General features: G+C 47.0%; 1 protein-coding gene across 1 annotated transcript in view; it reads right to left on the minus strand.

Moving 5' to 3' along the window:
- LOC137504635 (uncharacterized) overlaps window positions 1-13041 on the minus strand; it is a 99508-nt gene that overhangs the window by 55627 nt on the left and 30840 nt on the right. The window contains exons 9-10 of the mRNA XM_068233216.1: window positions 12890-13031; window positions 10049-10224 (exon numbers count right to left, since the gene is read on the minus strand). Coding sequence (XP_068089317.1) covers window positions 10049-10224; window positions 12890-13031 — 318 coding nt within the window. The remainder of the gene's footprint in view (window positions 1-10048; window positions 10225-12889; window positions 13032-13041) is intronic.

Here is a 13041-nt window from a genome sequence, read left to right on the forward strand (position 1 = left end):
TGGACACAACGTTCTCCTCCGGGGAGGGCTGCTGCTGACCACTGGCTGCTGGGGTGGATGTTATAGCTTGCGTGGGGCGTTGGCTGTTGCTGTTGTTGGGAGTGCTGCTCACAGCGGCGGTCTCTGAGGAACTCATGGTGAGCTCATATAGTGGTTGACGTTGAGTGGAGTATTACTGATCCCAGCAATATACACACTGACTGGCAGAGTACGCAATGCTATATAGTGGTTGACGGTGAGTGAAGTACTACAGATCCCAGCAATATACACAGTGACTGGCAGTACAATGGTATGGGTGGGTGAGCAGAGTACTACAGATCCCAGCAATGCTATATAGTAATGGGGTGACTGAGTGAGCGGCAGTGTACTACTGTTCCCAGCAGACACAGAGTGGCAGTAAACACAATGCTATATAGTGTGCTGGGTGAGCGGTGTACACAGAGTGGCAGTAAACACAATGCTATATAGTGTGCTGGGTGAGCGGTGTACACAGAGTGGCAGTAAACACAATGCTATATAGTGTGGCTGAGCGAGCGGTGTACTACTGTTCCCAGCAGACACAGAGTGGCAGTAAACACAATGCTATATAGTGTGCTGGGTGAGCGGTGTACACAGAGTGGCAGTAAACACAATGCTATATAGTGTGGCTGAGCGAGTGGTGTTCTACTGTTCCCAGCAGACACAGAGTGGCAGTAAACACAATGCTATATAGTGTGGCTGAGCAAGGTACACAGAGTGGCAGTAAACACAATGCTATATAGTGTGGCTGAGCGAGCGGTGTACTACTATTCCCAGCAGACACAGAGTGGCAGTAAACAGAATGCTATATAGTGTGGCTGAGCGAGCGGTGTACTACTATTCCCAGCAGACACAGAGTGGCAGTAAACACAATGCTATATAGTGTGGCTGAGCGAGGTACACAGAGTGGCAGTAAACACAATGCTATATAGTGTGGCTGAGCGAGCGGTGTACTACTATTCCCAGCAGACACAGAGTGGCAGTAAACAGAATGCTATATAGTGTGGCTGAGCGAGGTACACAGAGTGGCAGTAAACACAATGCTATATAGTGTGGCTGAGCGAGCGGTGTACTACTATTCCCAGCAGACACAGAGTGGCAGTAAACAGAATGCTATATAGTGTGGCTGAGCGAGGTACACAGAGTGGCAGTAAACAGAATGCTTTATAGTGTGGCTGAGCGAGCGGTGTACTACTATTCCCAGCAGACACAGAGTGGCAGTAAACAGAATGCTATATAGTGTGGCTGAGCGAGGTACACAGAGTGGCAGTAAACAAAATGCTATATAGTGTGGCTGAGCGAGCGGTGTACTACTATTCCCAGCAGCGACACAATGACTGGGGGGACCCTGGCTAGTGTGGCTGGAGCGCGAACTACCCTGCCTGCCTACCCAAAGCTAAACCCACAGACAAATGGCGGAGATATGACGTGGTTCGGGTATTTATTTACCCGAACCACGTGACAGTTCGGCCAATCAGAGCGCGTTCGGGTCCGAACCACGTGACCCGTTCGGCCAATCACAGCGCTAGCCGAACGTTCGGGGAACGTTCGGCCATGCGCTCTTAGTTCGGCCATGTGGCCGAACGGTTTGGCCGAGCACCGTCAGGTGTTCGGCCGAACTCGAACATCACCCGAACAGGGTGATGTTCTGCAGAACCCGAACAGTGGCGAACACTGTTCGCCCAACACTAGTGGACACACATACATTCTGTCTCTGTGCTCACTTTCTCTCTACAGGTGCATTGCACCAAAGCTGGGTTCTGTCGTTTAATACGCTTGTGGAGGACTTCCGCAGTGTCAGCGCACATCTTGTGCGCTGACCACGGAGATAATTCCACAATCGTTACATCAGCTCTGAAAGCTGCCATTGCATTTAATTGCATAGCTGCTATATTTATATATTATAATGTATCCATTGATCACTTGTTTGCTCTCTCTGGTTCTACAATGTGTGCAGTTCAATTTCAGCTGGCTGCTGGCGGTATACTAATTGTAACAAACAAAGAAATGTAAACAAAAGTTAATGTTATCACTTCAGATGCAGCCAGAACCTTTATGCTAGGTTCACACGATGCATTTTTTTGTCGATTTTCCGTTCAATCGATTTTCGAATTGTATTTCCCGCTCGATTTCCCACTTGATTCTCTTATTTTTTCTTATCAATTTCCATTTACTTGTATGAGAAATCGACCAGAAAAATGATCGAAAATAATATCGGGCATGATGGAAATTATCTATCGAACCATCTATCTAACACAAAATTGTATGGTTTATACCAGGCATAAAGAGCTTTACACTGAAGAACAAAGTGCAGCGTTTAAAGAGAAACTCCGACCAAGAATTGAACTTTATCCCAATCAGTAGCTGATACCCCCTTTTACATGACAAATCTATTGCATTTCACAAACAGACCATCAGGGGGCGCTGTATGACTGATTTTGTGATGAAACCCCTCCTACAAGAGGCTCTGGTACCGTGGTACTCTGGGCAAACTGCCACAATGTAACAATGTTCACAGACAGGAAATGGCTGTTTACAGCTGTCTGTAACAGCCAAAACAGCTAGGAGCAGCTTACATAACCTGCCCACAGTAAAAATGTCACCATGTGATAAATGTCAGAATGTAAATCTGGGAGAGGAAAGATTTTACAATGAGCAAACACTGACTAAATCATTTATACATAATTATTGTAAAAATGAAGCACTTTTTTTTATTACATTATTTTCACTGGAGCTCCTCTTTAAAGGGAAACTTAAAGAGGAACTGTCGTGAAAATCTTAAAATTGAAAACACATACAAATAAGAAGTATGTTTCTTCCAGAGTAAAATGAGCCATAAATTACTTCTCTCCTATGTTGCTGGCATTTACAGTGAGTAGTAGAAATCTGACATTACTGACAGGTTTTGGGCTAGTCCATCTCTACATAGGGGATTCTCAGCATGGCCTTTATTCTTTATAAAGACACTCGCTGAAAATGATTTATACAAAGATGCTGACCAGCCTCCCTGCTCACTGTACACTTTTTTAGCAGTTGGACGGAGCAACTGCCATTCACTAAGTGCATTTTAAAAATAAAGAAATCCCTGTGACCCCCCATGAGGAGATGGGCTAGTCCAAAACCTGTCGGTTCTGTCAGATTTCTACTACCTACTGTAAGCGACAGCAACATAGGAGAAAAGTGATTTATGGTTCATTTTACTCTGGAAGAAACATACTTCTTAATTATATATGTTTACATATATTTTAAGTGTTAAGATTTTTGTGACAGAGGTCCTTTAAGCCTGAGGGGAAAAACTGTTTTACTTACCGGGGGCTTCTACTGGCCCCCTGCAGTCAACCTGCGCCCACTCCAGTAATAAGCGAGCCTCAGGTCCCCCACCGCAGCTTAGTTTCATTATCAGCGACTGGCTTTTTTAGCTGGCTACTGCGCCTTCGTGACCCTGGCCCCGCACCACGTCATCGATCACGCTCCCTTGGCCAGGAGCATCCTGCGCAGGGGCAGTACAAGTAAATCTCTACTGCATCTGCACAGGATGCTCCTGGACACAGGAGAGCTATCCATTATGAGCGTGGCCAGGGCCGCGCTGGTGCAGTAGCGTGCTAAGCTGCAGTGGGTTACCTGAGACTCATTTAATACCGGCATGGGTGCAGGCCGACTGCAGCGGGCCGGTAGGGTAAAACTGGTTTTCCCCTCAGGCTTAAGTTTCCCTTTAACTGTTTGAATGCTGTTCTGCTGCAATTTTGTTTGGTGGTAGTAGATTTTATGCTGTAAATAATCTTTTAGAACCAAGAGGAAATGCTGAGTTTCAGACCACTTTAATTACAGTAGAATCCCTTTATAGTAATCTCAAATTGACCTGGCTAGAAAATTTACTATATCATTAGTTTACTATATCAGAAAATGTGATAATCAAGCACATAAAGTACACTATACTAGTGTTTCTTAATTCAGTCAATAATTGGGAGTCTTTTTTTGTCAAGTGTCTAAGCTCCATAAACATGTAAAGTACTCAATATAAAGAGATGTGTATGCAATAATCATGCCATAGCTTGCACAGGAAGCATAGGACTCACCAGCTAATGCAGGTACTGATAGTGTGCTCCTTTGTCCTGGATGATACTGTAGCATTGCAGCCATGCACAAGCAAATACTGTACATACATAACAAACATGCACAAGCAAGTCACAGGTGATAGGCAATTCCCTCAGTAATCAGGCAGAAGCTTACACAGGAAACATACATACATCCCAACTTTTTGAGATCAGAAAGAGGGACACTTAAGCCACACCCCTGGCACACATCTAACCACACCCCTGGCACATCTCTAATCATGCACACTATAAAGATTTCTTAAGGAAATTATGATGTTTTATAATTCAAACCACACTGGTGCTTTCTATCCTGGTTCATTTTCTTTCATATTAACAATTGAAAGTAAGAAATATATCAATTTAAATGATGAGAATAAAGTTTAGAGTCAAGCAAACACATTTTTCAGTAAAGAAATACATCTATTTACATAGAAAGAGGGACAAAGTCCTGAAAGAGGGACAAATAATGAAGAAAGAGGTAGAGGACTCCCAAAGACCGACTGTTGCTCCAAAAGAGGGACAGTTGTGAGCTATGAACATAGGACTGGCCAGCTGATGCAGTTTGTGGTCTTTAGTCCATGCATCAGCCAGTGCTTGCGGTCATCTACATGTGCCCAGAGGTGGGTGCAGATAATGAGCAGGTGATAAGTGGCTGCCAGCCCGACCACCGATTATGGCTCATGGGTCTCTGACTGTTGCTTTACACTTTCCCCTATAGCTGGATACAGAGTACCGCAAGGGCCAAAAACAGGTTCACTATAACCGAAGTTCTATTATAGCTGGGTTTACCATGCCCAGTGTTACACTTATATACTTATGGTGGCACTTGTTTGGGACCTGGACATTAAGGCTGCTTTCACAGTAAGACGTTACAGGCACATGTTAGTGCAGCCTGTAACGCAGCCTAACTCACAGCAATGTAAAATGAATAGGCTTTTCACAGTGCCCACGTTGTGTTACAGGGTAACGCTACACGTTCCCATAAAATGCAGCATGCTGTGCATTCTAAGCAGCTTTAGCTGTGTTAGGCTGTTTGCACATGCTCAGTGATGTGTTTTTTTTTATTTTTGGGGGTGGAGAGGAGACGGGGAGAGTCTGCTAATGCGGCCAGCCACATGGCTATTTAATATTCACTGCACTGCAGTGTTTATTTCCTGGAGCGGCCGCTTATTGACTGGCGGGACCTAGAGTTGGGCGAACAGTTCGGCTGTGTTAGCCGAACTGCAGCCGAACTGTTTGGCTGCCCAACCTGTCATTTTGATGTGGCTCTTACTACTTCCGGGTCGCAATGACCCGGAGTAGTACGTCTGCGCTGGCCCGGCGGAGCGCGTCCTAGATCGCGCTCCCGTTGCCGGGCACTCTCTGCGCATGTGTGTGACGTCATGAGTGATGTCACACACATGCGCAGAGAGTGCCCGGCAACGGGAGCGCGATCTAGGACGCGCTCTGCCGGGCCAGCGCAGACGTACTACTCCGGGTCATTGCGACCCGGAAGTAGTAAGAGCCACATCAAAATGACAGGTTGGGCAGCCAAACAGTTCGGCTGCAGTTCGGCTAACACAGCCGAACTGTTCGCCCAACTCTAGCGGGACCACGTGATGCGGAGTGTTCTGCTCACGTGGTCTCCGCCGGCGCATAGGACAAAACAGGCGCACCAAGAGCTGCTTAATGCAGCTCTAGGTAGCGGCCTGCTCCAACACCACCATGCGCTGCGTTAGGGGCACGTTATGCGACCTATAACGTCCCCTAAAATGCAACGTCTTGGTGGGAAAGAGGTCTAAGTTTACTACAAAAATAATTTTTCAGCACCTAACAACTGAAAATTAATACAATGCAGGTAAAAAAATTGTATTGTGACGATGCTGTCACTAATCTACGTCTGTCAAAAACTTGAACCTAACGAGAGCTGGAAAACCATTATCACTCACCACAAATGGATGGAACAGCTCATTTTGTTGCAGGGGTAGCCTGGCTGTTCATGTTATATATAGGAAAGGCCTTGCCAGGCTATCAGGACAGGCATTACCCTGTTCACGCTGGAGCTATGGCCACCTGTATTTCTTGAATTATATGAAATAACCCATTATTCATCTTATTGGCATCTACTTCCCTATCCTTAGCATTAAAGGGAAGGTTCAGGGAGTCTCCCAAAAAAATAAAAATCCAAGTCCACTTACCTGGGGCTTCCTCCAGCCCGTGGCAGGCAGGACATGCCCTCGGCGCCGCTGCGCAGGCTCCCAGTGGTCTCTGGTGAGCCTGCGCCGTACAGCCCGGAAGACGTCCGATGACGTCAGCGCGCACCAGTGACACGCAGATTGGAGCGCAGTAGAAGCCCGACCTTGCAGCCGGCCTAGCCAGGTCGGGTCAGCCACCGGAGACCACCAGGAGCCTTTGGAGCGGCAGCGAGGGCACCTCCTGCCTGCCACGGGCTGGAGGAAGCAACAGGTAAGCGGAAATTGATTTTTTTTTTTTGAGACTCCCTGAACCTTCCCTTTAAAGTGGACCTGAACTCTTGCACAGGACAGAAGGAAAACATAGAAAAAAGCTCTCTGTATGTATTTAGAGAGTTTAGCCTGTCTAATCCCCCCCTCCTCTGTGACTAATTACAAGGGTCATTTGATCTCTCAGCTGTGTCAGCTGGCTGCCTCGGCTGAACAGCTAATTTGAAAACACAGGATGTTAACAATATGTCTGCTCCCATGAAAGCAGGCAGTAGATACACTGTGATTCATTGCAGGATTTGTACCAGCTGTAGCAAAGAAAAGTTATTATGCTGTTGCTTATCTTTTAGAGCAGAGAGGAAGTTCTGAGTTCAGGTCCCCTTTAAAGTGTTTTGTTATTGATAGAGCATCGAGAAAAAAGGGACACAAATCAGGAAAAAAATCTCTTTATTTCAAAATGTAATATTGCAACTGGCAATTTAAGTGTTGTATTAAGAAGGGTAAATGGGCAATTACAAAAATGAGGGCAACAGGAGGGGACAAGGCAAGGAAAAACAGCAATGATTGGGGGTGGGCTACATGGCTACACTGGGGGGTTGGTGTGTCAGTGAGGGCCCTTTTCCACTAGCAATCGCTAGCGTTCGTGCTAAACTTTAGCGATTGCTGAATAGCAAAGTGCAGGAAACTTCCCGGCGATTGCGTTCACGATTGTGCTATGCAATGCACTGCATAGCAAAATCGCGTCAAAGAACGCTCCGCACCGCGCGATTGCGTTTGATTAAAAAGGAATCGCGGTAGTGGAAATTACCTACCGCGATTCCCATGTTAAAATGCAAACCGTGGCGATTTAAAAATCACTAGCGTTTTTGCGATTCAGCATTGCAATCGCCGCTAGTGGAAAAGGGCCCTGAGCCTTCATACACCTAAGCATTCAGTCTCCATGGTGCCAGCTTCATCATTCGACATGTGACAGACACCATAGAGACTGAACACCTTGAAAGATAAAGATACGAGTTGCGAGTCTTCACTCTATCCTGGAGAGGGGAGTTACCTCATCCCTCTGCTGCACACTCTGGATGCGGGTGGTGGGAGCTCCCTCTCTGCCCATCTATACTGCAGGGGCCCTCTCTGTCTACATGTACTGGGGGGGGGGGGCTCTCTGGCTATCTTCACAGGATATGCCGTCTCTGGCTACCTGTACTGCGGGGCCTTTTTCCGGTTACCTATACTTGGGGGCCTTTTTCCGGTTACCTGTACTGGGGACACCCTCTTTGGCTACCTATACTGAGGGTTGAAGCGATTTACTCTGGTGCTCGTTGGCTATCGCATAGCGCCTGTGTTGGGCACCACCATATCTGTAAAGCTAAAGCTCCCCAGCCTGAGCATGTGTCATTTGGTTGCTGGCAATAGCTGGACCATGATTTATGTCCCTCCAAATTGCTACTACTTGGAAGGGGAAAACTTTTCAACACTGCTTGGAATTTCAGCAGCAGCAGGGTGAGCCGTCATGCGGCTCACCTGCGCCCAACTGTCTGGGCAATGTATGAATATGCATGCACTGGGGGACTCTCTCTGGCTGCCTATATTTGGGGTCACATCTGGCTAACAAATACTAGAGGTCTCTCTGGCTACCAACTGCTGGGGGCTTCTTCTTGCTGCCAGGGCCGGTTTAAGGGGCCCTGTGGCCCTGGGGCAAACTATAGCATTGTGGCCCCCCAGTGCAAAGCTTCCTCCCCCCCCCCGCGCTATTACCCCTCTGCTCCCCGGGGCCCTGCAAGCAGCCATAAATACCTATTAGTCCCGGCTGGTGAGCGGATGGGCAATGCGTGTACTCTGAGACACGCTGTCTCCCTCCCACTCTATGACCCGGCGCGTCATTTGTAAACACACGTCGGGTCATAGAGTGAGAGGGGACAGTGTGTCTCGCGCACCTGCCGATACTTATAGTTAATTATGACTGCCATTACAGCTGCAGGGCCTGGGGAGTGGGGGGAGCAGGCAGAATGGAGCAGAGTCGGCGCTGCGGGGGTCTTAGCAGAGGTAGGGGCCTCGGGGTAAATGCTCCCTTTGCCTCTATGGTAGCGCTGGCCCTGCTTGCTGTCTATACTAGGGACTATCTCTAGCTTCCTATCCTGAGGGCTACTTAATACTGGGGGGAAACCCTGGCCGGAACAATACATTTTGGCGCATGCAGCAAGTGGAGTAATTGGGCGCCACAATAGGCGCCAATGTACTCTTTTTTTTTTTTGGTATTAGGCTGCCACAGTGGAAATTTGAGTGTACAGTACCCTATATATGTATTGGCACAGCGGCACCCAAATGGTGATATTTCTACCGGCGCCTTCGGTGGTACCCGAGGGAGGTAGTGTGTGCGGGGGAGTTTAGGTTTAGGCATTAGGCAGGTAGTGTGTGTGTGTGTGTGTGTGGGGGGGGGGGGGGGGTTTAGCCGTCGGGTGGGGGGGGGGTTCTGCGAGGGAGTAGGGTTAAGTTTAGCCATAGTAAAATATCGGTATTAAATACCAATATTTTGCGGTCAGCATTACTGGGTGCCCAAATTTTCAGGTGCCTTTTTTTGTATGTACGCACCTCTGGCTACCTATTCAGATGGTCATATGGCTACCTAATACTGCGCGCCTCTCTGGCTATTAACTTCTAAAGTGTACCTCTGGCTACCTATACGGGGGGCAGCCTAAGTGCCGGTTCACACGGGCTTTTGTCCAGCTTCCAGCGGCGTCCCTTTTGCCGGCACCTCGTTCGGGGGCTTGCACGGGCTTCCATCAGCTTCCCATCATTTTTCATCCCCGTAGGGGGACACAAAGGCAGTGATCAACGCTACATTCGGCATCCAGGGTTGCCTGGAACGATTGGGAACATCGGGATTGGAACGCTGCGTTCATGCAAATAAACGATACACGCCACTCGATACAAATGCTCCCATTCACTTGAATGGGAGCTTGTAACGACGAGTCCCGGACACTGGTGGTAAATGCTCACTGAGCGTCTGTGTGAACCGGCCCTAATACTGAGGGCGGGGCTCCTCTGGCTACCATATCACAGCAGTGTGCCCAAGTTAATAGAGGACAGAATATTTACAAACTCACCCTGAGAGATAATTAACCTAAAAATTGCCCTGAACAAAGTCCGGTATATTTGGTGAACCTAGCACTGCCTAATCAGATTTCCCTGATATCTAAAGGAAAATGGAATGTTTTCCTGGAGACCAGGATGGGTCACTTTTCTGCCATGTCTTCCCGTTACTCTCAGTTTCATCTCTGGATTAGGGATGGCCTGCTTAGGAGAACTCATGGAGAAGCATGTCATCAGTTTGAACAGCTGATCGATTTGTAAGGTTCTGATCATGTGTTAAACCAGGAAGTCATCACAGCAAATCAGGACCTTACAAATCTATCAGCTGATCAAACTGATCACATGCTTCTCCATGAGTTCTCCTTAGCAGGGTCATCCCTACTCTGAAAGCATTAGGTATCATATTCATCTGCGAGTCACAGCACACATGTAATAAGGCATTGGGGGAGTTGCGAGTCCAGGGGCAGGGGTGAGGTCAAGTTCTGCCCCGGGAGGGGCCTGGAAGGTGAAGTTTTGCAGCAGTGTTGTAAAGAAGAGGAACAGCTCCATCTTGGCCAAGTTCTCCCCGGCGCAACTTCTCTTGCCTGAAAGACATAGGTTAATTATTCAGCATAGTTTTCTTTCAGAATTGGTTTGAGCATGTGTTTACCTTTACAACATTTGTACCCTTTTCTTGGAGAGGAACATTAGCCTTAAAGGACCACTACCGCGAAAATCGTAACATTTTAAATACATGTGAACACATAAAAATAAGAAGTATGTTTCTTACAGAGTAACATGAGCCATAAATAACTTTTCTCCTATGTTGCTGTCATTTACAGTAGGTAATAGAAATGTGACAGAACCGACAGGTTTTGGACTAGGTCATCTTCTCATGGGGGATTCTCAGGATTTTTCTTTTTCATTTTCAAATGCACTTAGTGAATGGCAGTTGCTCTGTCCAACTGACAAAAAAAGTGTGTAGCAAGCAGGGAGGCTGGCCAGCATCTTTATATAAATCCTTTTCAGAGAGTGTCTTTATAAACAGTAAAGGCCATGCTGAGAATCCCTCATCAAGAGATGGACTAGCCCAAAACCTGTCGGTTCTGTCAGATTTCTACTACTTACTGTAAGCGACAGCAACATGGGAGAAAAGTAATTTATGCCTCATTTTAATCGGGAACAAATGTACCGTACTTCCTTATTTTTATGTGTTTACATTTATTTTAAATGTTATGATTCTCGCCATAGTGGTCCTCTAATAAAAAGGACCTCCTCCCGGTATGCCTGGTATAACAACTATGTTTGGGGATTTTAACCTTATAATTAATCACATATGGCATGATCTAGTGTAATATATTTTCAGTTTTAAAGCAAATCTGAAGCTAAAAAAAAAACAAAAAAACAAACAAACCAAAAAAAAAAAAAAAAGACAACAGATACAGTACTTGCCTAAGGAGGGGGGAGGCTGTGGGTCCTATAGAGCCTTCCCGTTCCTCCTACGGTCCGTGTGTACCAGCGCTGGCTCCCCTGTTAGTAGTCTTAGTCTTCAAACTGATGGGTTGCAGACTGCTCTCTGTTGCTGCAGGAGGCTTCAGAAGTCTTTAGAAGCACTTGGGATCCCAAAGACTTCCGTAACCAACCGCAGTGGGAGATTTTAATGGGGGAGTGCTGGAACGAAGCGACCATGAGCAGGGCCGGATTTACAGATCAGGAGCCGATAGGGGCATAGGTTTTGGCACCCTAAAACCGCCCCTTAACACAGGCAACACCCCTTATCCCCATAGACATTCAGATGTGCTTCCCTCCCTCCCCCGTGCCAGCTATAGGTGCCCCGGTATAGGTAGCCAGCTATACCTCCCAACTTTTTGAGATGAGAAAAAGGGACACTTAAGCCATGCCCCTGCCACACCCCTGACCACGCCCCCACCAAGCCCCTAGTCACACATACCATAAATATTTCATAAGAAACATATGTTGTTTTATAATTCAAACCACACTGGTTCTTATTATCCTGGTTCATTTTCCTTCATAGTAACATTTAAAAATTTGTAATATATCAATTTAAAGTTTGGGAATAAAGTTTAGAGTCAATCAAACACATTTTTAGTATAAAAATATATATATTTACATAGAAAGGGGGACAAAGTCCTGAAAGAGGGACAAATGAGGGTGAAAGAGGGACAGAGGGACAGGGCTCCCAAAAAGGGACTGTCCCTCCGAAAAAGGGACAGTTGGGAGCTATGAGGTGCCCCAGTATAGATTACCCAGCTATAGGTGTTCCAGTATAGGTTAGCCAGCTATAGGTGTCCCAGTATAGGTAGCCACCCATAGGTGCCATGGTATAGGTTAGCCAGGTATAGTTGCCTCTAGTGTAGGTAGCCTAAGCCAGGCATAGGTGCCTCATTATACGTTAGCCAGCTATAGGTGCCCCAGTGTACGTTAGCCAGCTACAGGTGCCACAAGTATAAGGAGCCAGCCATAGGTGCCATGGTATAGGTTAGCCAGGTATAGTTGCCCCAGTATAGGTAGCCTAAGCCAGGCATAAGTGCCCAGTATTTGTTAGCCAGCTAAAGATGCCACAGACAGTATATTTTAGCCAGCTATATGTGCCACAGTATAGTTTAGCCAGCTATAGGTGTCATAGTAGGCTTTATTTCTCCCTCTGCTCCCCCCTCTCTCCCTCTGCAGAGCGCGAGTGGAGAAGCAATGAGAAGAGGGGCAAGCAGGCACTTGCCTAGAGTGCTTATGGGTAAATCCATCCCTGCATAGTCATATAATAAGCAGATTATACTTATAACTACTGAGCACAAACAAGCACCTGGCTGGTGAAGGGGAGCAGCTGACAGAGGCGGGGAACTCTGTGAAAGAAACTTGACTGACTACATCTTGCTATCATTCATGTTCTATTCTATCCATCTCCTCTACGTGTGACATGTATTTGAGTATAATCACAGATCAGAGGCGGGACAAGGTCCTCCAGCACCCAAGGCTGATACACCAAAGTGCGCCTCTCCATCCCTGCCACCCCAGCCGTCACACACTGATTGCTATTAGACTAAGAGGGCCACAGGGCCCACAACCTACCCAACACCTTAATATCTAGTTATCTGGCTTGCAGTCACTGCTATGTATCCCCTTTTCTTATTTCTTTCTGCTTCATACACAATTAGGAATGACAGCTTAATGAATTGTGCGCCCCCTCCTACACTGCGCCCTGAGGCTGGAGCCTCTCCAGCCTATGCCTCGGCCCGGCCCGGCCACAGATACCTGCAGAAAACGGCATAAATGCCTCATTTTTGAAGAAACATCCATTTGAGTCCAGGAAGTGTTGGGGGTAGAACTCCTCTGGCTTCTTAAAGTAACCTTCATCCCGCAGTACAGACTCCAGTAAAGGAATCACAAAGGTCCCCTGTGAAGTG

This window comes from Hyperolius riggenbachi, chromosome 4 (assembly GCF_040937935.1).
Source record: "Hyperolius riggenbachi isolate aHypRig1 chromosome 4, aHypRig1.pri, whole genome shotgun sequence".
In the NCBI taxonomy this organism is placed as follows: Eukaryota; Metazoa; Chordata; class Amphibia; order Anura; family Hyperoliidae; genus Hyperolius; species Hyperolius riggenbachi.